Source organism: Rissa tridactyla, chromosome 3, assembly GCF_028500815.1.
Source record: "Rissa tridactyla isolate bRisTri1 chromosome 3, bRisTri1.patW.cur.20221130, whole genome shotgun sequence".
Classification (NCBI taxonomy): domain Eukaryota; kingdom Metazoa; phylum Chordata; class Aves; order Charadriiformes; family Laridae; genus Rissa; species Rissa tridactyla.
In genome coordinates this window covers 3,846,834-3,870,189 of record NC_071468.1, presented here as the reverse complement: position 1 = coordinate 3,870,189, position 23,356 = coordinate 3,846,834, and the positions used below count along the sequence as shown (strand labels likewise).

Below are 23,356 nucleotides of genomic sequence, written 5' to 3'. Positions count from 1 at the left end.
TTAAAGTGCCTCTGTATTCGTTCTTTTTATGTGGCTCCTAGGGAAGGGACCGCATTACCTTTACACATGCATGGTGCTGAGCACATTTATCAGGACTGTCGGATAAATAATAAATATAGCTCTAAGCTTTCGACGTCAAGTTTTTCTTCCAACAGCAGTTGTTTAAAACAGATCAGCTGTAGAGCTATTAATTCTTATTCTTCAGTAAATGAACATATAAATAAACAAAGCAAAGATGTGCTTCCAAACCAATTAACAACCAACTTCAGAAAGTTGGTGGTGTGTTTCCCAGTGCTCTGCCTCTCTTTCTCCACTAGATGGTAGTCCCATTCCTAGTAACACAAGCCAACCCACAACTGCTGGAACCGACCCATCGCCATAAAGCATATCTACATCCTTACTTCATCCATCGACGACTTTTTACAGTCATCATCATAGTCGTCATCATCATCGCTCTCAATCTCTGCTTCTCCTGAAAGTTTTAAGCAGAAGATAATTACTGACTGAAGCAACAGTTATAAATATCAATGGTAAATTCAAGAAAGATGCGCAAGCAGCACTGCTTAAAGTAGACTACATAATACATGTGCTTTTTGTCACAGCACAAATCAAATACACTGTCTCGAGAGATTCATCCATCTTCAGCATTGAGAAGTTCTTCTTGTCCGAGCAAAAAAAAGGCTCTTCCTTTGTAGCTGCTGGACACTCCGTGTTTGGAAATGATGGGGTAGGTACCAGCACTGAGAAAAGAACGTCGTAGTGTGCACGGTGTTTGGGTATAGTATCCCAAACTACTCTGAAGAGATGTTCCCATGCTTGTGGCATAGCCCTGGGGTTTGGGAGATGCGAGTTCAAACTCCCTCTCTTGTTGCAGGGATTCCTGCATGACCTCCAGTGAATGCCTTCACCTGTTCCAGGAAGCTCACACATAACAGCACGCACATGGTGAAGAAACCATGCATAAAAATTGATGAGATTCTCATGTGCTGTGGTATCAAGGACCGTGCAGTGAAACCCATCTGTTCTGAACGTATTGCAGAACACGTACTGAGGTAGCGCAGCTGGGAGGATCCGGCACAGGAGCCTAACTGCAATAGCTTGACTTCAGTTCCCTTCAGAGGCTGCTTTGGTGTGCCTTACTGCTAGGACTCTGGTGGCATAGCTCAAATGCACCGGCTGAGGGCACTGCAAATCAAATAATGTGAAGAAGATGCATAAAGCTCATCCTTTCCCTGAAAATGTAGTGATGGAGTAAATGGGACCAAATACAACACATTTTATGTCCCGTTCCCAATTGCCGTGTACTTATCAAATTCCTATGGGCAAGAAACAGATTCTTTATTGTTAATTAGTGAATGCCTCCCCTCGTCTCCAAAATGTTTTGATTTGGTTGCACCAGAAATTATACCACTAAGGAATATCAAGCTCATCTTTCTCTTTAATAACTCCTCCCGTGGGTCTGGCTGTCATAACGCATACACTGTGCATCTTAAGACGACTCTGGAAAAGAAGGTTTAACTTATACTGCAGTCACCTATCCACACCTGTAAGACTGACAACTCTCCCTAAAGATTTTATTCCACAAACCTTTCAGCTTTCTTCATCAGTGGCAATTTCATTTTGGCAGCACAAAAATCTAACCACTGTGCAGCATTCCCAATCTCTCCAGAGAACGGTAATTCGGTCTCAGTTCCTCCTCTCAATTTAGGGTCCAATCCAAAGCCCACGGAGTCAATAAAGAAACTCCCCTTTGTTCCAGCAGGCCTTGAATCATGCCCAGTGGGCCCCTTCTGAACACGGACAGCACATATGATTTGAATAATGAGTGTGCCTTTCACAACCAAACGATGACTACCCAGGCTGCGTTTCCTTCCAGATGCAGATGTTGAAATGTCAGGCTTTTATTCATGAACACATTTCTTCCTGAACATTTCATTGAAGAAAATAACACGATTGCTCAACAGGCTCAAGGGAGGGCTCAGGGAACCTCAACACATTGTGAAGAGCCAGCCGAGCTCTCGCAGGATTTGCAGTGGCAGTCTTTGGATGGGATGTTCTCAATTGATTTAACCAGACGGGCAAAATAACACTTCACATAGTCCACAAAACGGGGGACATGGGCAGACTTCACCCAACTTGCACTGCTGAGACACCAGGTAGGTGATAGCTCGTTCTTGCTAGAAGTGCCCAGGGAGGAAAGTACGCAACACGTTATTCATTTATTTAAAAATATTTAACAGGAAAACTCCCAAGGAGATCAGATCTCGTTTTCAAGTTCTGCATCAGACAGCAAAACCAGGACAAATAATACACAGGACTGCAAACACAGAATAAAAATTAGTAAATGTTTTAGAAAGTATGACAACTGCATTGCCTTTCACCCAGCAGCATGGTCCTAACTCAAACCCAATCTTCTTTTCCCATTACACTGCTGGGACACAAAATCAGAGCTAGCCTTGGCCAGACTGAGGAGATGTCTGTGTGCTGCGGATGACTTCATGCTCACCCTCCCACAGTGGTAGTGGGATCAGCCCCGTGCCATCATTCCTATCCCTTCCCAGGAGGTCATAAATGCACGTGGGCTGGGATATGCAGCTGTGCTGCAGGTTGAGCCCATTATGTATGTGTGAGCTTGTCTAAGGGACAACTAGCTGTAGTGGCATAATTATTACTTGCATTTAGGTGGGACTACAAACCCAGGCCAGGCCAAGACCTCTCCATGCCTGCTCCAAAGGCTTGCCCTCCAAGTACAAGACAAGAGCCTGCCCATGGACAGAGGCAGACAGAATATCAGGAAATAAAAAAAAAAATGTTGCTCTCTACCACAATAGGTAAGTTATAACCGAGAGAGTGTCAACCGCTCACAGGGTAGAAGGGCACATGAAAATTCTCTGGAGTAATGGGGTAGTTTCAAGGATGTTTTAAGGAACCGTCCCTACTGAGTGGGGAAGGCACAAAAACGCTCATTGGGCAACGTAGTAAGTGGACAAAGGAGGCTGAATCGCAACTGATGGGTAGCGGGGTTCAACAGAGTAACACCGAATGGAAAATGATTAGCAGAGGAGAGCTGGGAATGACAAGCCAAATCCCTGTTACCAAGAGCTGAGGAAGCAGAGTGCAAAATATTATCCGTTCTCACCATATCTCAGCACCATGACGGATATTGAGAGCCTAATAAAACGAAGGGCTATACATTGTGTGAAATTCAGAGGAATTGGGTAATCTGCTTTCTCAGGCCCCTTTAAAATAACAGCCAGAATGGATTATAAACGTGGTACTTGCTGGTGCAGCTTGTTAGCTCTATAACATTCAGGCAGCCACCAGCATCTTGGAGGGGGAAATCACCTTTTGTTTTTTCTACAGGCTGTGCATCAGCACTTGCTGATTTTTAGAAAGGAAAAAGTGAACTTTATTCAGTTTGCTAAAACATTTTACTCTGTAATAGTGGGCCACGGCCTCAGCTGGCATGCAGCAGCAATGTACCAATGCATTTACATCCACTGTGCCTAAAACTTTTTATCCGGTTCTCTATTTAGTCATTATGAAATGATGGAAATTATTCTACCCCCTCTCTCTCGCCCTGCGACTCTCTCCTTGCAGCACCTACTACTCTGACAAAAATGCCATCCTATCAGTGAGAAATTAACAATTTGCTTAAAAATTTAAATACTGATCAATTAGCAAGTTTTGGTTACTCTCAATACAGGCCTACTTTAAGTACAATGTACGTACCTGCAGAACTGCCACGGTTCTTTTTGCTACGTAATCTAACTTGGAAAATCTTTCTTTCTTACTTCCATTCACCGTGCTGCAACAGTCAGGTCTAAGATGTTTGTTTACCAAAATGACAATCGATCTCACAAGTGTTTTCTCAGAAATTCTTTTTCTACCTTGCCAGCTTTGCTGTACCTCTAGGGAAAGCTTTTTCCACTGACAGATATTATAGCCTACTGAAGTTACTTTTTCCATCGGTTTCATGAACGTCTTGCAAGCCATTCTGCAAAGTTCATTTCAAAACTGTTTTCTTAATTATCACTACTATATTACCACCACCTAGCTTTCATATGGTATGTTTTATAAACGTATCAAAAGAGTGGTTTATTTCTATTTAAATCTGACTTCAAGCGGTGTAAGACACAGTGAAGCTTGCCATCAACTGAAGTACGAATCTCCATGTTTTTTGTACTGCTGTGAAAAATCTCATTTAAAATCTCAAGAAGGCTAAATCAGCACAACTTTCTCCTGGAGATCAGCAGGAATTCTGACAGGAGCTATACAATACAACAGAGTCATTTGAATAATACGCCCAACTTGCTAAATGTAAAGATTATATTAAGGTTGGAGAACTGAAACACTTCATATTAAGAAATGTTAAGGATTAGGCTTCCTTTAGTGAATCTTTAATTGCATTACTCTCTTTATGCTCCACAAAGAAATTGGTACTGGGTATGGAGGAGCACAATGGTTGCGGGGCTCCAGCATTATATGTTGCCGATACTGAGATGCCCATAAGGAACAAGGCAGTGAAAAAAAGGATGTCACAGCGACTGTTGAGCACTGCCCCATGGAACCACACTCTCCACTGGCACTTGCTACAGCAGTCTTATAAAATGGTGAATAATTTCTCTCTTTTTAAATGTTCACAGACAGAAATCTGGCATCTGATTTACAGAAATGCTGCATGTTCATCGCTGTAAGCTGTAGCTGAAATCGCTGGAGCTGTGCTCTGAATACTTAAAAATTAAAGGGATTCTTGAAAAATCGCGTGCTGGATGTTCCTTGTCAGTCACCCCTAAACTGTTCTTAAGCTCTCTCAGACTTGGCTGTCCTTAGATAAAATTGGCTTAATATTATTTCGCTTCCCATAGGTATTGTTCAGATAAATTCACTGCTGTTTGTCAAATGCTCATATGCAGCCTGGATACCCCCACAGAAATTCACTGCAAGATGAGGATGCTAAATCTAGGATCAAGTATTGAATGATATATAGAGAAAAAACATTGACTAACTGCATTCTCTAAAAGAGGCACAGGTCCTAAAGGAGAAACAATGGCTAACAGTAGATTACAAGTATATATATAAAATATAAATATATTTTGTCAGTCATGGATGAACCATATCAATTTTGCCATCTCAATTCTAGCAGTTTCTAATTTTTAAACATTCATCTTCACAATCTCCAGTTAACACAGATTGTTACGTAGGCAAAACAGACACAATATTCACAGTTAATTTTTAAAATTACACATCCTGTTATGGGAGTGCCCCCCCTGCCTTGCATCATCACCAACATCTAGATGCACTAGATGTGAATCACTTCTCCTGTAAAAGCTCATAACCAGGCTCCTGAAAGCCAAAGCTGTGACCCTCTGTGCAGATCAGGTGCTCAGAAGAAATCACGTAGCAAACGACATATCCTTTGCCACTGGGTTCTCACTATGTGCTGGTAACAAAAATGCAGAGTTAGGAAGCCAGGGTTGATTTAAGTGTTGAAAAGGAGTCAGTTGGCATATGCACACTTATTTTTCTGTTGCTTGGGATTTGTCTAAAGCAAATAAAGAAAACAGTATTAAATCATTCCTGACACCAGGATGAATCTTCCTTTGAAACCCAAGCCCTACTCCAAAGCATGCCCTTTTTAAAGTTTCTTAACACAATAGTTGAAAAATCTATCGTTTCTCATAGGATAAACAATGTTATCCACAAATACAGCAGGATTTATCTTTTTTCCAGCTCAATTAATCAGAGTTTAGAAAAAATTACAAACAATGGAAAAAAGTTTTTTAATGGCAAAGGGTAATAAACTTATATTCCAGAAGAGTGTTCAATTTGCTCTCTTAAGCATTCAACTCCCCGGGCATAAACATCTACACTTTTAGCAATCCAAAATTTCAGTCTTAATAGAAAGAACAAATCCTAATGCAGGGACCAGACACTGGGCTGGGAATCAGGATATATAGATTTTGTTGTTTGTCCTGCTGCTAATCTGCTCCTGTGGTTTAGAGCAAATCCTTACTTCATCTTTTTCTTTGCACTTCTCTCTGTCTTTTCCAGTTAGGTTTTCAGCTCTTCAGGACAAGGACCATCTCTTCCTAATTTTTGCATACCAACACTCATAACGGCCCCCTGAAGATCCCATAGGCTTTACCAGAATATATGCGTCAAATTATAGTAACTTTTCTATTTCACTTCTGATTTTAAAAATTCTGCTAATAATGAACAAGTTAAATGTAATACGCTGCTTTCCATTGGCTACATTCCCTGTAATTCTTGGTGGTAATCAATATTTTTTTGCAGTATTATTTTTCCATCTCTGGAACAGAAGAACATCTTATAGCACTTTGCACAGAGGTCTGTGGGTTGACCAAGACAACAGTGGCTTGGCCCTTGCCTGCCTGAGGAACAGATATGTCATCTGGAGACACTGCAGAATTATAGCTGTAATTAAGCATTTGTGGTTTAGGAAGAAATATACCTGTAGATTAAATTCATACCTGCTCCGGGGGAGGAAGGTTCAAACATACTAGATGTATCACTGCATGTGTTGGAAGCTTGCTCCGAGAGCTTCTTTTTTGCACTTCCATCTGCAGACTTATGCGACTTCTTTTTATTCTTAACCAGAATTTTGTACATTAAATCCATAGGGCTTGGAAGAGGAACCCCAGGTTCAAGCTTGCGGAAAAAGGGAGAGAAATTTGTTACAACAACAAAAGAAACGAGCTTATGGCATTTTCTTGGGTGCATAGTGCAAGATAATTTTGTAACCTCTATAAGCCCTATTCAAATGAAATATTTTTTGCAAAAGGGGTAACCTCAACGTTAAATGAAACAGGGCTCCTGAGGGCACTTAAGAAGAAAAGAAAAATGCTTCATGAAATGACTACAGTAATAACTGAAATAAGTATTAGTTCAAATATGAAAGCCTACATTATAAAACGGCAGCTATGAGAATCAATTGCATTTATAAGATTACAATTCACTGTATCAGAACAATCTCTGCATCAAAAATTATATGCTTAAATCAGCCACAGCTCACGTTGTTTAACCCCCTTCTTTAGAATCTGCTTTGAAAGGCTGTATGTGAAGAATGACACGGGACTGAAACACTTAAATACAAATTCGAACAGGTATTTGTGATCTGATAAATACCAAACCATATTACCGGGTATTTTTCCAATGGATCCATGAGCAATGCATCTCCGAATATTAATCTGCAGTACTCTGCCATTTTTGCCTGTTGTTTAGGGCTAAAGGGGAGAAAAGAAATAAATAAATGAGCCCTACTAATGCGACAGAATGATAGCAGCAGTAATGGAATATCTAATATCCCTAAACTAGATACAATTTCCTGATCCAATTGCTGTAATTTTTCAGAAAGACCTAGATATATCATGCAATTATTCCGATTCCTCTGATAGAGCTTATCAAAAGGATCATACATGAAATAAAGGCACTACTCAATTGAATAATACTGAAATGAAACTTTTAACATTGAGGTACATTTTTCCATGCACTTAGTAGAAAATAAAAAAATTAGTCTGTCATTTGTTACCTTTAAGGAAATAATCGTTACGTGAATTTGCCTTTCAGGTAACTTTTTATTGAAAGTTTAAGCACTTTCCTCCTTTTGTTACTTTATACATGTGCCAGGCATTCTTCTCACCCCTGCCCCCAAAACCCCACCTGGATTTCATTCTCTCTTTGTCACACCTAACCTAAGGCATAAAGCCCACCGCAGGTACGCAGAAAGCAGTCTCCTCTGCAGGTGTCTCTGTTAAACCTCCTAAGCCATGGGTACCTACCACCTCAGTCGGCCTGGGGCAGAAGGGGCAGAAGACATTACTTGGGTCTCAAAACCAGCAAAACTGCATCAGTTATAGGCACTTGCAGCGTGACAGCCCCTCCAGCCACAGCCCTGCCCCATCCACAGCGAAGCACCGACCCATCCACAGACCTCCTGGGCCGGATTTGCACCAAAAGCTCACTCAGAAGTATTTCCCCTGACATCTCCTCGCTGGCAGAAGTCATAGCGTAGATGTAATTGTGCTACTGCTAAGAGGTGTTATGTGAATTTGGAGAATTGCTGTAATAAGAGCTGGTATAACCGCATTTTATAGTCATGTAATTACATACGGCATGCATGTTATGTATATGTAACTGGGACCAACATATCCACACAGCCTTCTTAGCGGGGATCTAGATGTAATAACAAGCTGCTAGGTGGAGCCACTCAATGATCATTGTAGCTTGTTTGGGTCGGTGGTCAGATTCCTTTTTAAAAATTTTTTAAATTTTATTTGAAATCAGATAAGAGTGCCAGATTTTACCATAGCAAAATACTCCAGCCGTTTTCATGACATCTTCTAGAAGTACACTGAATGTCAGCAAACTCTACTTAAAATAAATTTTCCCAAAGTGCAACCAAAGAATGAAGTAATTCCTGCCTATCAGTGATGGGAATTTTAGGACTGAAGAGAGGTTATACTGCTCAGAAATATTACTCAAATCATCATAACTGCAGCTCAGTGCTACAGTCACTCTCTTTCTAATTTTAGACGACTGTGTATTTTCGATCTATGTGCCTGTTTAAAATCTGAAATATCTGAGATTAGGTATCTTTAAAATTTTCCATTCTTGATACCCTGTTGAGAAGCCTCAATTAAAGGAGAGGTTTATATTGCTTAACATAACTTCCTCAACTACCGTTAACTATGATCTGCACATCATGGAAGATACACGAATGGTATAAGGGGTTACGTTGCCATGGAGCTATTTTTCATGACAAAATAGAGCTGGGTATATAGGAAAAAAGGAGTGCACATTTTTTTCTTGCAAACCACGAGCGCAACAACGGTTAGGCCCAGTTTGTCATTAGCTACCAACTGAGCACTTGGCACTGCAGCTCCTCCTGGGGTCAGCAAGGCCAAACCAGAGCTGAGATAAAGGCTGCGTGGCATTTGAATCAGAAAATGTAATTTCCCTGAGATCAGCATTCTGGATGTCCCTTGAAGCAGATACGGGGTGAACCAGCCGTTAGCTCAGTCATCAACAAAACATATTGCAAGGAGGCTTTAAATTATTCCACAAAGCTACGCAGGTGCCGCATGCAGTTTAAATCACTACAGCATTTCATTAAGGCTTTCTTTTGCATGCAGCCAATTCTGCAAAAAAACTGAGGCACTTTTAGCTGAGGATGGAAAATTAAGATGAGGACAAGCAAGGCAGTGGAACTAAGAACCCACAAGGGAGGAGGTGATGGGAAGAAGAGATGAGGCCACGACGGCGCGCTAGCTAATTCTAGCTGCCATCTACCAGCGAAAATAAAGGCACCTCACTCTAGTAAGCACGCAGACCAGGTATTTGCTATAGGGCTGGGGGTCATTTTTTTAGTGAATTTTATTTCAGTCTTCTCCACCAGTGCATATTTTGAATAGACCCATGCTCTTAGAACCCAGGAAGTTCAAAGGACATCTCCTTGAACCAAAAAAAGCAGAATTATTGAAATCACAGTAATCAGCATTTTTAAATCGGCACATCAACTCCAAAAAGAACTCTTGAGGGGAAACAGAAAAAAAATATGCAACAGTTAAATCCAATAAATTTCAAACTACCACCACAGCTAGAACAAATTAGTCCGATCTTCTGTGTTTAATTACACGCCTCCCTCAAAGAGAGCACAGTGAGAACTTTCATTTTTGCAAATGAGAAAAATGTAATGCAACATTATTTTGGTTTAGCATATAAAGTCCAATGTCACTGCATCCCAGAGGCAGAAAGAAGGAAAAGGAAAATTATGGGAAAAAGTAACAGTTTTCAATACTATTAAAAAACCCTTGCAGTAGTAGACAAGGCCAAAGTAGGAAAATCTTGACATAGCAAAATTACTTGTCTTTGTGAACTGGACTACAGGCAAAGGTATTTTCAGAAGATCCTAAGAGAGAATAAAAAATATTTAAAAGTACCAGCATTTAACCAAATGGTATTTTTTGTGTTCTTTCTCTCTCTAATATATACATATATATGTTCTTTCAAGAGATAGATCATCAGTAATAGTACAGATTATATATTACTATTACAGTATTTTAAAAGTTGGACTATCAGTTTCTTTTTATTTTCCCTTCTTTCAAAATGATGATCCAGAGCAACAGACTGAAATACAAACTTCTCTGCATCAACCTATTTCCCCATTTGTGTTATGAAACAAAAAAGCAAGTATTTTCTGGTCCATATCTACTGTTATTGGAAATTCTCTCAGCATTCATGTGTTGTAATGAAAAATGATTGCCTCAAAAGACCTGACTTTATCTGCTTTATAATTTTCAATGTGCAGACGTGGACTGTTAGCATACAGACTAATTATATATGTCCCCAGAATGTGCCAGGGCGAGGGAAGATAAAGTGGGAACATGATACCTGGAGATACGGAAACATAAAGAATATTAAGAAATGTTTTCATTTCCACTACTATATTGCTTGCACTTTGTTTTACTGTGTTTGTATTATGCCTATTATGAAGGTCAATCACAGAGGCTCCTTGGCACTCCTGCACGACTACTGCTCCTAACATTATATTATCATCCTTCTGCAGAGATCCTTCTTCTGCATAAGACAAAGACACAGATGCTTCCCAGAAGAGTCTAAAATAATTTAAAGCGTAGGAAGAAAAAGTGATAAAAATCCTGTTAATATTTGAAATAACAATTCCAGCAAGAAACCAGCAATATGAATAACTCTAATTAAATTTAATCTTGGAAGCAATCTTATATGGATACTGCTCAAGGATCACTTAACCTTTTTGCTATGTCATCAGTGCATTTCTAATTATAGAGTGTCTGCTTTCAGATTTGCAGATTGCTTATCTTCTTGCAAGCCCTATTTCAAACGTCAAGGTCTTCTTGAGGTCTTTTCAACATTTTCAGGGCATTTTTCTATTTTTTCAAAGAACCGCATCTTTTCTTAGTACTGTCTTTTTTCAGCGTGCATGTTTTGACTTCAATATAAATGACGGCATACATAGTATTTTATATATTCTAAAAGTTATATGCTTGCCTCTTTTTCTAAACTTTTTATTGTATAAAACCAGGCAAAAATGAATACACTACACCGTGGAGTTAAAGTAAAGGAAATGAAAATGCTTCACATGCTATAAAGATATTACAGAGGAGTCCTTCTAGGAAAAACATTGAAAGAAAGCAAAATGAGATGATTAATACTACGTGCTAATAAGTTATTCGTTCCCTAGGTGGGCAAAAATTGTTAAAAATATTCTCATGAACACAAACCACAAGAAAGAAAAATTGCATTTTAAGTCCAGTGGTGATTAACAGTGTCATATCTATGGTAGTGATGTAAAACGATTTACCTTTGATAATCACAGTCTGTTTAAAAGCCATGAATACAGAACACAGGCTAAAACCACATTTCTGTTTAAGCCAATGCCAAAATTTCTATCGATTTGTGCAGGACCAGCATTTCACACATGAGTACTGACTCTTGTAACTTGAAAATCAGAAGAAAAATTTGGTCACCCAAAAGTAGGAATTGATGTCACAGGATTTGTTTGACAAGAATTTTATAAAACCACTTAGCCTCTTTTATTAATACTTAGGGCAAAGCCCATCTTTACGATCTAGGAGAAAAACAACATTCCAAGTAAATGAAAAGACAAAAGGAACATTCCATGAAATTAGGTGAAGGTTTCTGTGAGTGGCGTGACTAATTGCAGATTTCTCTAGCAACTAGTGAAGAAATTAAGGGATAATTGCAGCAGTCAGGAAAATAACTAGAAATTATTTTCATCCAGAGCAAAATTAGAAATCATACACATTAAGTCTGATGATTTACTGCAGCAGAAAATAATAAATAGCAATAAAGCCTCAGAAAGAGAAAACACTTGATATTGTTTTTGCAAACTTGCTTTGCTAAAAACCTATGTCATAGCAATGCATGGTAAAGGACATCAAATACTACACTTAGGGATAATTCATTATTCCACGACTGGAGTTTTCTGGAGAGAAAGGTCCAGTGGCTTCTGTGGGGCAAATTGCAAAGATCAGAGTAAGGCAGCAGTAACTCTGTTCCCTTTTTGACATACTCCTGCAGTATCACATCGCCTTTCATTTTGACAGTGTTTCATCTTATAGTTTTAAAGCCACTTTTGTATGTAACTTTCATCTGACAGGAGTTTATTTTATACATTTTTTTTTTAGTTCTTTACTTTCCTAAAATAGAACAGATCACCCTGGAATAGTTGAAGATTTAAGTCTTAATGACTTTAAAGGAAGAAAAATGTAACCCTTCTGGTTAAAATAAATTGGATGTTGCTTTTTCTCTGCCTTTTAGTAACGAAGTGAATGTATATTTTAACAAATACAGAAGAATGAATATAAAATATAACACATTGAAGAACAATGGTTGAGATCTTTTCTAAAGACCAGCGGTTGCATTTGGAAGCACTGAGAAAAACATTGTGAGTTAAAACCTACAGCAGTAGGTAAGCATATGCAAGTCCAAAGGGATACAACTTACACCAAAAAGAAAGCAGCGAGGGGACCGATTAGAGAAAGAAATTAAATACAGTATTTGTGTTGTCTTTCAGAGGAAGACAGAACTAACTAAGCAGGATTTAACAGGTAGCTCTTTGAATCATAACCATGTGGCCTTTAAACGTGCACAGAGCAAGCACATATTTGCCCACAAAAGTTAGTGTAAACTTATACTGTGATGTATACAGGTAGTGTAGCTTAGCTCTCAGATTTTAAATTTTTCTACCTACACCATTTTTGATCTGTATTGTCACATCTATTCTTAAAAACATTCTTACACAGCTTCTTCTACCAGTTCCTTCCCTTGTGACGAGAATGTTCTTCCTAAAACAAGGGAAAAGCAGTTAGCCCTCACCCTTTTCCTCTGCAAGAAGCAAAAGTGCCAACTGATTTGTATTAAATCATTCATAACTGCCCCAAAGATGACTTTTTATTTCATATTAAAAAAAAAAAGAAATATCTCAGACCAAACTGGCCCCAGAAGTGTTGAAAATGTTTTCACAGCAGAAAACAAAAGGGGAAAAGGCAACTGAAGTTGAAGCACATGTTATGTGTCAGTGTCACCCCACGTTGAACCATGTGGTCTCTATATTCAAACCCAAAGTCAATGTCAAACTTAAAAAAAGAAATATCAGAACTAAACCAATAATAATAATCATCATCATCACCACCATCAACAAATAGACAACTGGGACAAATTTAAAATTGTGCTCACTTTTCTTATGCAGAAAAATGTCCTTTCTTGTAATTAACAGAAAAGAAGAAGAAAACAGCTTCAGCAAATTGGTATTTTTTGGCAGTAACTGAACAGTTCCTGGCCTTCCATACCACCTATTCTGCAATCCTAGCTACTCTATGGTTCTGGCCTCTACTTCTAACATAGGAGAAACAGACCACATTCTGTGCGCAGAATATGCTTATAGCACAGAACAGGGTGATATGCAGGTGAAATATTGCTTCTTTTTTTTTGATGAAGTGCTGCTACATTCCAGCAGCACATATTGAGACCATAAAGTTAACACAATTTGTCTCACAATTATTAAAACTTTCTCTTTCATACGAAAGGTTCTAATTCAGGAAGGTTTTTAAGAACACGTGCGATTCATTCTTAGCATCTTGATTACTCAGGTTGATACATGGTTTTTTTGGGTAAGAGCTGTTGATCATGTCATATAATAGAGCTGCCACAAGTACATACATAATCCTGTGCTTAGACCTTATAAAAAAATATAGCACCATACAGGAAAACATGGTAACTACTTACGAATCCACATGATTTTCAAAGGAAAGGAGGATTGGAAAGGGTGATGTCTTAAATGCACATTCAGCAATAGCTTCTATTACTTCCTAAAGAATCAAAATACAGACAGTTACAAATTTATGTCTCTAAAGAAACAGTGTTTTTGTTCTTTGAAGGTAGAAAAGACCCAAAGAGAAATCATACCCAAACTGTCTGAAGTCAGACCTTCTGTTCTAAACATCCCAGAAAGCTCCGGATGCGCTTTTGCAGCAACCAATTTTTTCAACCTGAACTGTAATCAAATCTCCAAAACATCTCATGAGCCTCAAGCATCACATTTCTCAAGAAATGACTTACGCCTGCTTAAATCAATAGTTTATACGTAAAACTTGGTCTTTGCACAGAGTTGTTCCATGCCTGAAGCTATGGCTTTTGTGAACTATTTTGCATAATAATAAACATGGTCTGACAAACACATATCTTCTAAACATCATCAGCACAAGCACGTATCCATAAAATCCTTAGTTACTCCAAGTCACAAGTTTTAGTTCCCTCTTTTTTGATGAGAGAAATCCCTTTAAGGCAAAAAAAAAGGAAAAAAAGGAAGAAGAAAAAACATTACTCAGTTAAAGCAGTTGGCTGCACAGTAATCATCACAGGGCTCAGAAACTGAAACTTCTGTAGAAGTTTCCTTTCAGCTCCGACGGAAAATGGCAACTGTAAATCCAGTAGAGGAATCATTTGATAACACTAATTTTAGTGGGGTGCACAATATAGTAATGCACTCACTGCTACAAATTATTCAATGCTTCCCTACTGGAACACAAATCTTTTTCAAAAGAACTTATAATAACACTGAAGACGTTCCATGTGCATTGCTGTCAAACTCCGGAGTTTATAACAGCCCATAAACCTGTTCCCTCCCAAATCATAAGGATGACTGAAACCTAAAAGATGTATTTATTTTAAACAAGCCTCCTCTGGGGATTCCTTTTGTTAATTTTCTGTACTTTTAAAGGCTCAATCAAGAAGTGTAACAGTAAGAAATTCACTTCCTAAAATGAAAGGTGAGTTTCTGGTATGTTCTTCTGATGTGGGGTTGCAGAACCCAGGGCTGGAAGGAAAGCACAAGCTATCTCAAGATGTGCTGATATGAGCAAGGTTACAAACAAAATTTACAGTCTTCATGTAAGTAGGAAAAAACACAGCTCCCACACAACTTGTAGTATCTCTTATGAGAAATTAGCGCTCTCAGCACACAGTGGTGAATGACTATATTTAATAACTGCAATCACCAAATATTTAAATGCTTCACATATCACTAATGAGTCACGTGCTTAGACTAAGACCACCTCTAGTCTTTAAAGAAAGCAGAAAGGCAAAGCATTTATTAGAAGAATAGTAAATGGTGCAGAAGGCTGGGTGAAGGCAGGTGGGAAGCTGCAGTTTCACAGCAGCAGTTCTCCTATGGGGGAACGCACGATGAAGTGATTCCCACTGCACGCTTTCTTTCCAGCTCCAGTAAATCACTAAGTGCTGGTACCACCTTAATGCTGTTCAAAACCGCTGAGATTCTCAAAAGCATCTAAGGCAATTTTGCCGTTATAAGGGAACAGCAGTGCTGAGAATCGGGTTACAAATACTGAGTCCTCCCATCTTGATGGTCTCCACCCAGATCATCAGCACTGGCTTGGTCTCCACCAACCTGCACCCTCCCTTTGGTTATGGAGCATCACACAGGGCTTAAGAACACTTGAGGCCGGAGACCCCACGCGGAGTACTGTGTCCAGCTCTGGAGTCCCCAACATAAGAAGGACATGGACCTGTTGGAATGGGTCCAGAGGAGGCGACAAAGATGATCAGAGGGCTGGAGCACCTCTCCTATGAAAAAAGGTTGAGAGACTTGGGGTTGTTCAGCCTGGAGAAGAGAAGGCTCTGGGGAGACCTTATAGCAGCCTTTCAGTACCTAAATGGGGCCTATAGGCGAGATGGGGAGGGACTCTTTACCAAGGATTGGAGCAATAGGACCAGGGGTAATGGTTTAAAACGGAAAGAGGGGAGATTTAGATTAGAAAGAAATTTACTGTGAGGATGGTGAGACGCTGGCACAGGTTGCCCAGGGAAGCTGTGGCTGCCCCATCCCTGGAGGGGTTCAAGGCCAGGCTGGACGGGGCTTGGAGCAACCTGGTCTATGGGAGGTGTCCCTGCCCAGGGCAGAGGGGTTGGAACTAGATGATCCTTAAGGTTCCTTCCAACCCAACCCATTCTATGATTCTATAAGAGGTACTGCTGAAAGCAGTCCTGAGGCCTTTCTTGCTCCTACACACTGCTAAAGCTGTGGATTAAACCCATAAATTAATTGTCAACTGCAAAAAGGGATGAAATAGAGCATGCATGGGGAAAATAACCTGAAAGAGTAAAATCAGGATTAGAGTGATGAAACCTGAGGATGAGAAGCTCAGGCATTGGTTCAGTGGAGAAACGGGTATGCTGGTGATTCAGTCTTGCACTGCATTCAAATGTAAATGCAAATTCTCAATGGTAAGAGAGGAACAACATGAGAAGTTCCATACTTTACTCGAGCTGCAGAATGACTCACCTGAAACAGGATCTCCAAGGTATATATAAAGTACACATGGACAGATTCCTGGCTATGGTGTGAAAAATATTGTTGGTTCCCTATCAGATCTCACCCTGACAGCAGCTCACAGTCTGCAGCTGAGAAAAACCTTACTGATTTCTATAAGTCATGAAGCAAGGTAAAAACCAATCAAACAAAAAACCCCACAAAAATCCCCGCAATGTAAGGATGGGGAGTATATATTGCTTCTGTCTCCGCACTTCAGAAAGCCTATCTGAGGAGAGAGAGAAAACTGACAGACTGAACTGCACCGTGGTCACACCAAAAGCGTGAGCTGATAAATGATTCAGCATTCAAGACCCAGCGATCACTCTGAATTGATTCACACACTTCTGACACATTATTTCACTATCATTTTGCTCCTCCTCAGTCAAGCAGCACACTTTCAGTGCTGAAAAGAAACCAGCAGTCAATACATTTTTACAGTTTTCTGTGCAGAGAAAAAAATATTTGCCCTGAAGCGACAGATGAAATATTCCTGAGTATAAGATGATCAAGGGACTGGAGCATCTCTCTTAAGAGGAAAGGCTGAGAGACCTGGGTCTGTTTAGCCTGGAGAAGACTAAGAGGCAATCTCATCAATGCTTATCAATATCTAAAGGGTGGGTGTCAAGAGGATGGAGCCAGACTCTTTTCTGTGGTGCCCAGCAACAGGACAAGGGGCAACGGGCACAAAATGGAACACAGGAAATTCCATCTGAACATAAGGAAAAACATCTTTACTGTGAGGGCGCCAGAGCCCTGGAACAGGCTGCGCAGAGAGGCTGTGGAGTCTACTTCTCTGGAGATATCCAAACCCCCCCGGACGAGATCCTGTCCAACCTGCTGTAGGTGACCCTGCTTTGGCAAGGGGGTTGGACTAGATGATCCTAAAGGTCTTTTCCAACCCCTCAACTGCTACCATTCTGTGATTCTGTGAGTAGGTTTAAAATACCTTCCAATATCTCTCCTACAAACGCAATACCTAGGGTTGGACACGTAAAGAACCAGGGATAATCCTCATTCCTCCTAATACTAACCAGTCCTTCCTCCCTAGCGTCTTGGGTCCAGACCCATCCGCAGACCCAGTTCACGCTGCGTAAAACCAGTTGTGGTGGCAATACCTGGTCGTTCAGCCCTGGCTGTAGTCTACCTTGTTTCTTCCCCTTCGTAAGACTGGATGCAGAGACATGCACAGGAGTACAGACCTGGGCACTGAGCCCAGTCCCCACATGGCACAGACCATCACATTCCGATTGCCATGGAGGAAGGCAAGAACAAAGACCTCTTCCTGTGCAAGGTCCACACAGTGCAACTCTTCTCTTCCAATAATTCTGCACGTGCTCTGAAATCACCTCTTACAGCATCTTTTTGCCCTCGCGTTTCTCTTCCCTTCCACCTTTGCAGTAATATTCTGGCAATGTACTTGTGAGGCATATTAGATGAAAGAAACTGCCCTAGCTAAAGCCAGCTACACCAGTGTGCTCCATTGCTGTACCTTGAAGGATATTTCTGTTGTCATAGTGAATCCGTGTGTAATGACTGGCTCTTCTTCAGCTGTTCGTCCTTTCCAGCAGTCCAGCTCCACACAGCGGCAGCCTGACAGAAGCACTTGCCGATACATCTCCACCGATGAGTTCCCGGCCAGCTGTCCAGCTGCGACAGCACAAGAACATGCAAAATGGGAAGTCATTTTGGGCCTCAGGAATAAATACAAATAATCTCATAATAATTAGATTTAACAGCATCTTTTACCCTTGCCTGAAAGGAATAACACTCGAAGGCACACAAAAAGCCCAGGAACGCATCGGAAATGACTTAAGCAGGGTCAATGTCATGATTTGGATTCTGCCCTCAGTCAAAATGCTGTGAGTGAGGAGAAATAACTGAACTGAAGCCAATTCAAAAACTTCCAATAGACCATGCTGAATACATTAAAATAAAATAAAATAAAATAAAAGTAAAATGCCTTAGTTCTGAAAGACTTTGTTATCCTATGACAAGCAATACAAAATTCAGAGGTGACTCAGGACAGCAAGATCACGTTTTCTCATGACATGCAATGCAGTTTAATAAAACAAACCTCCTGCACAGTCACTAATGGTACCATTACCAGGTCTCAAATCAATATTTAATACACTAATCGCCGCACTGAGTTGGTCAGTTAAATTTCCTGATGTGTACTGCATTACATAGGGAGAAATTTAATTAAACTACCAGTTTCCAACGACATAATATAAATCTAAAAATAAACAAGGAAAACTCAGCTTTTCCCAAACTCAGGAAGTATTAAGAAAACTCACAAACCACCCCCCCCCAAGCCATCAAAGAAATCCCGTTGTATTGAGGGAAGGATATCCAGCCAGAGTGTCTTATCTGCTGCAACGGGCTTGATCCCAGCCACATAGATTCCAATTCCTTGCAGCAGAGAGGTAAAGATAATGGAAGAATGGCTTTATGCTTGTTTTAGATGTGAAGAAAATGGATGCAGTTTCCTGCTTTCTAGCACGATACTCGACAAGACCTTCCTGGATTTCTTGAAGGGAATTCACTTGCGTTTTAAGGATGAAGTGAGTTCATTTATGCTAAAGATTCTTCACTGGCGGGGTCATATAAATGCTTCATATCCAGGCTGGCATATAATATAATGCAGATTACTCTAATCATTTTATTGTCTCTGTGGTTCTGCATTTAGGTTTTATGCTGGGAACTGCATATTTTGCTTTGCTTCACTAAATAGCATTGTCTGCTTTCTCTCCACTTAGAACTGTAACAGAAAAACCCTTTTACTGGAACACTCCTGTTTACCGTTTGTGTCTGATACGTGAGCTGGAGCAATCATAAATACTCCATATTACTCCTGCTGAAATCTGTAAGATTTCTCAGCTCCTGCTGGAACCAATGAGAAATAAATGTCAATAACAGAAGAATTTGGCCGGTTCTGGAAGGTTCTGAAAATCCAAATGGAGTCAGCAAAGTGATAAAGTTTTTGGGGTTTTTTTTTAAACTTAACTTTTTCCTGTGTTTCCTCTTTGATTATGGCGGGTTACCTTTACTCACACAAAAGCCTTTTTGGTGCAATCCCAATGTCTGGGGTAAGCAGCGGCTCTTTTTCAGGATGGAACGCAGCAGAAGCACGGGTCAGGGTACAACAGCACACATTTCTGTGTATACGTCCCTAAGCATCTGCTTCTGAGAGCTTGGCTCTCGTTATATGGCTCCACTGAACTCTGCTGCCCAAAATACTACATTCACTTAGAAAATTGTTTTCATGATGTCTTTCTTTTCCCTCAAACCATATTGAATTTTGATTAACAAACTATTTTATGATTAACAAATTCTACTTTATGTCCTGAGAGACTACTGGCTGTTATTATTGCTAAGCATTTTGGACTACAAGATCTTCAACCTTCAAAAGTGCTTAAGTAAATCATGACATGCATCGCTTGCCATACGACACTCCTCCACACTACCTTATTAATAAGGCTCAGACATTTTGGAAGGACTCCTGCTAAGGATAAGAGGATATTCAACCTCCCAAACATTCCATCTTCAGAAAGACTCCCAGTCAGAGTGCAAATTGCTGGCAAATGTTTTAATAGCCTCAATAACTTATTTTTCTGAAATACGGAATATTAGAAATGTTCCCTCAAATGTTTTTTGCATGTATTATTTATAAATTTCTGTTGTGTGAGTCTCTATTTGCACCTATTCCAAACTACCTCTTTAATAGATGCATTCTAAAATGTGCTAACACAGACACTAAAGGGAATACTTCCAGTACGATATTTTTAATACCTTGAGAACAGATCAAATTTTTAATACTGGAAATTGAAAGCATTATATATTCCCTTCAATAATACATACAGTATCTAAAGTAATACCATAATATTTGTATCCCATCACCCGATACTGGATAAGGAGAAAGAGATTTTGACAAAAACTCAGTTTTCTAAAAAGAATTAATATAACCGGCCAAATCATACCTGACTATATAGCCCGTGCTAATTGATGTAAGCTGAGGATATCACACCATGTTTCCCCATACAGACCAGTTCCACGCTTCTATCACTTTAAGCTGCTCATTTCTCAGGAAGTGCATCTTTCTTGGGTTCATTAACCACTCTTTTTCCAAGTGCAAGGTATTTGCAATACATGCACTTAAAATTTGGTTAGGATTTTATGACACGTATCATCCTAAAACCGGGGCAATATTTGGATCCAGGTATTTGGAGTCACGTGACTCTTCACTATTGTAGAAAGAGAGGCTCCTCCTGCCCCCTCGCCCACCCATGGCACCGCCTCCTCCCAGCATGAAGAAGTGCCTGTATCCTCCCTTTGCCATGCACAAACTTGGAGTTGCTGAACCTCCTCTCTTTAGGCAAGTCCCGGAAAAGCAATCAGGGCTCTGGATCATACGCTGTGGTTTGCAGTGTACAAACTCACAGCCTCGTACTGCTGTGAGTCTGGCTACTGACTCCAGCAGCAACAGAAGGTGCTGGCAGCTAAGATTTTTTTAGACAGAGCGCATTTATCTGATTCTATTTTCCTTTTGAGCTATTTTGCCATGCACGGGACAAGTGAATTAGACCCCACTCTGTGACATATTCTGCGACTGCTTGTAAGTCAAAAGGCTCTCGCCCTGTGGCTTTTATTTTTAACACCTTACATTGGACCAAAGCAGACATGCGGTCAGGCTTGCTCCTGCCAGCAGCAGGAATACACTTGCTGTCAGTATTGATTCAGGCCCATCCGAGCAGAAGATGCAAGACTCACGTATGCCAGGAGGGCTGGGGCTAGCCAGCCTCTGAGTTTGCATTTCAGCTCAGCCGCTAGCAGTGCCTGGGCAGCTCCCACGCTGCAGCCAGGCTATGCGAGGGACACTATCCGGCACGGGGTAGCCCTCGTCCCAGCTGTGGGACCCACTTAAGAAAGTGGGACCCACTTAAGAGAGGGCACGACCAGCTGCGGTGACGGAGTGGGACCCACCAGGACCTACTTACAGGGTCCTTCCCCAGCTGTCAGCTCTCTGTATCTTTGTCTTAGAGATTTCGGCCATTTGAAGACCTTTGATATTGAAGTCAGAGAGGTTACCCAATCCTCAACACAATTCTCCTTAAAGAACGGGGTTTGGAAAATAATATACCTATTATTTCCATGTGCTTCAAATAACACACCTCTTATTTCAATATGCTTCAACTGGTTGGTCTAAAGAGGCAAATGAGAGAAGGCACAGAGGATCTTGAAAACTCACTGGGCAGTAGTGAATGAAATATTACTTAAAGGAAACAAAACACTTTCATGGTCTTGACTTTTCTTCTCCTTGTTGATATCTCACTATCTCAGATCTCACCAAACAATATCTTTTTCACTCTGTGCTCACCTCTGCTGCTACTGGAGGCAAGCTTCCACTAGAAATTTTGGTGTCAGTTGCTGATCCATAGTAGACTAATTAATTTTGCCTTAAGGGTACAATCTATATGATTTTTTTCTCTCTGTTTATACAAGGTTTCCACTCACTTTTAAAAGTAGAAATTCCCTCACTTAGAATATGGCTTCAGAAAGAGGGAATTTGCATGGGTGAGGCTGGTAAGGGAGGGCAGGTACCCCCTAGCACCACGAAAAGATAAACTGAGGTTTAACAGTGCTAGTATGAACACCCAGCTGTCAAGATTAGAGCAGTCACATAAAGACATGGCAGAGCAGGAGATCTAAGGAATTTTTACTCAGTCTGCTTAATTGAGTAGTCATCTTCTCACAAAAGCCAAACCGCCTCAGAGGAAGATGCAAGAAAGTCAGGCAAACGGGATTCACCATCTTATTAAAGCTATTTTTTATATATAGGATTTTTATTTGAAGGCAGGACACCAAACTGGTATCTCAGAAAGTTCCACCTAAGACCTTCCACGAAGAACATCTTTCCATTTTGTGAAGCAACAACAGCTTTCCCTCCACTGTTTTTTTTGTGTGTTTGTTTGGTTCTTTTTTTTTTTTTTTTTTATGGCTACAGTCAATTCAACAATATAACTGTGGAAGTAGCTTCCACAGTCACACTGAACCATCCACAGGGCCCAGATAGTGGTCTGTGGCTTCCTTCCTGTGAGGTGAAGTCATCATGCTCAAATTAACTTCGTCCCTAAGAATTCAGCCATTTTCCTCAGTGTTACACAAAGTTTTATGATATGATATGATATGAAGGGGAATTATGCAAAATATCAACAGCTGGAAGGTAAAAAAAAAATTACCTCCACAAACTGATGATGGACAGAAGAGCTGAAAAATAACCAATACTTCTTTTTACCCATTAGTCCTCGTGCTAAGATGAACTGCGACCCCAGTGCCAGAAGAACCTCGTTTATCTGCCTTAGATTGCTGGACGGGATTAGCTGGGTCTCCTGGCAGGACAGCTATGGCTCCTGCTCAGCCCAGCTCCTCTCTGCTGCACGAGCTCCCTGAGCTCTCCTACCCTCTAGGTCCATCAGGAAGGACGTGGTCAGGCTGGAAGAGAGCAGAGCCTTGGGTCTTGCCAGCCGATCACCTGAGCTCAGCGCAGCTCTAGAGGCACAAAGCAGCAAGGCAAAAACTGGTCTTTGTGGTACGACAAACTCATGCTCAGAGTAAGCATCACCCAGCTTTCCTTCCCTTCCATATGGTGCTGTCATCTTGGAAACAGGAAAGATACTGTTTGGGCAGCTTTGAAGGTGAAGAAGGTTAGGACTGAGGAATCACTGGGAACAGAAAAGCTGGAGGAGAGGCCACAGCAGCAATAAAGAAGAGAACATGCCCCTCATGAGATATTTTTCTAGAAATAATTGAAAGTACTGAACTGTGAGCACGGAAGCAGATGCTGAGGGTGAATGGGATAGTCCCAAGTTGGCTACACACCCTACACTGAAAGCTCTGCAACCTACTGATGCTGTAATTTTTCCTTCTAGCCAAAGACAAGACATG

General features: G+C 40.5%; 1 protein-coding gene across 3 annotated transcripts in view; it reads right to left on the bottom strand.

Annotated features, from left to right (window-relative positions):
* PLCB1 (phospholipase C beta 1) overlaps positions 1 to 23,356 on the bottom strand; it is a 398,108-nt gene that overhangs the window by 95,005 nt on the left and 279,747 nt on the right. For all 3 annotated transcript variants that reach the window (XM_054197179.1, XM_054197181.1, XM_054197182.1), the window contains exons 11-15: positions 17,904 to 18,061; positions 13,810 to 13,892; positions 7,163 to 7,247; positions 6,495 to 6,672; positions 402 to 472 (exon numbers count right to left, since the gene is read on the bottom strand). In XM_054197179.1, coding sequence (XP_054053154.1) covers positions 402 to 472; positions 6,495 to 6,672; positions 7,163 to 7,247; positions 13,810 to 13,892; positions 17,904 to 18,061 — 575 coding nt within the window. The remainder of the gene's footprint in view (positions 1 to 401; positions 473 to 6,494; positions 6,673 to 7,162; positions 7,248 to 13,809; positions 13,893 to 17,903; positions 18,062 to 23,356) is intronic.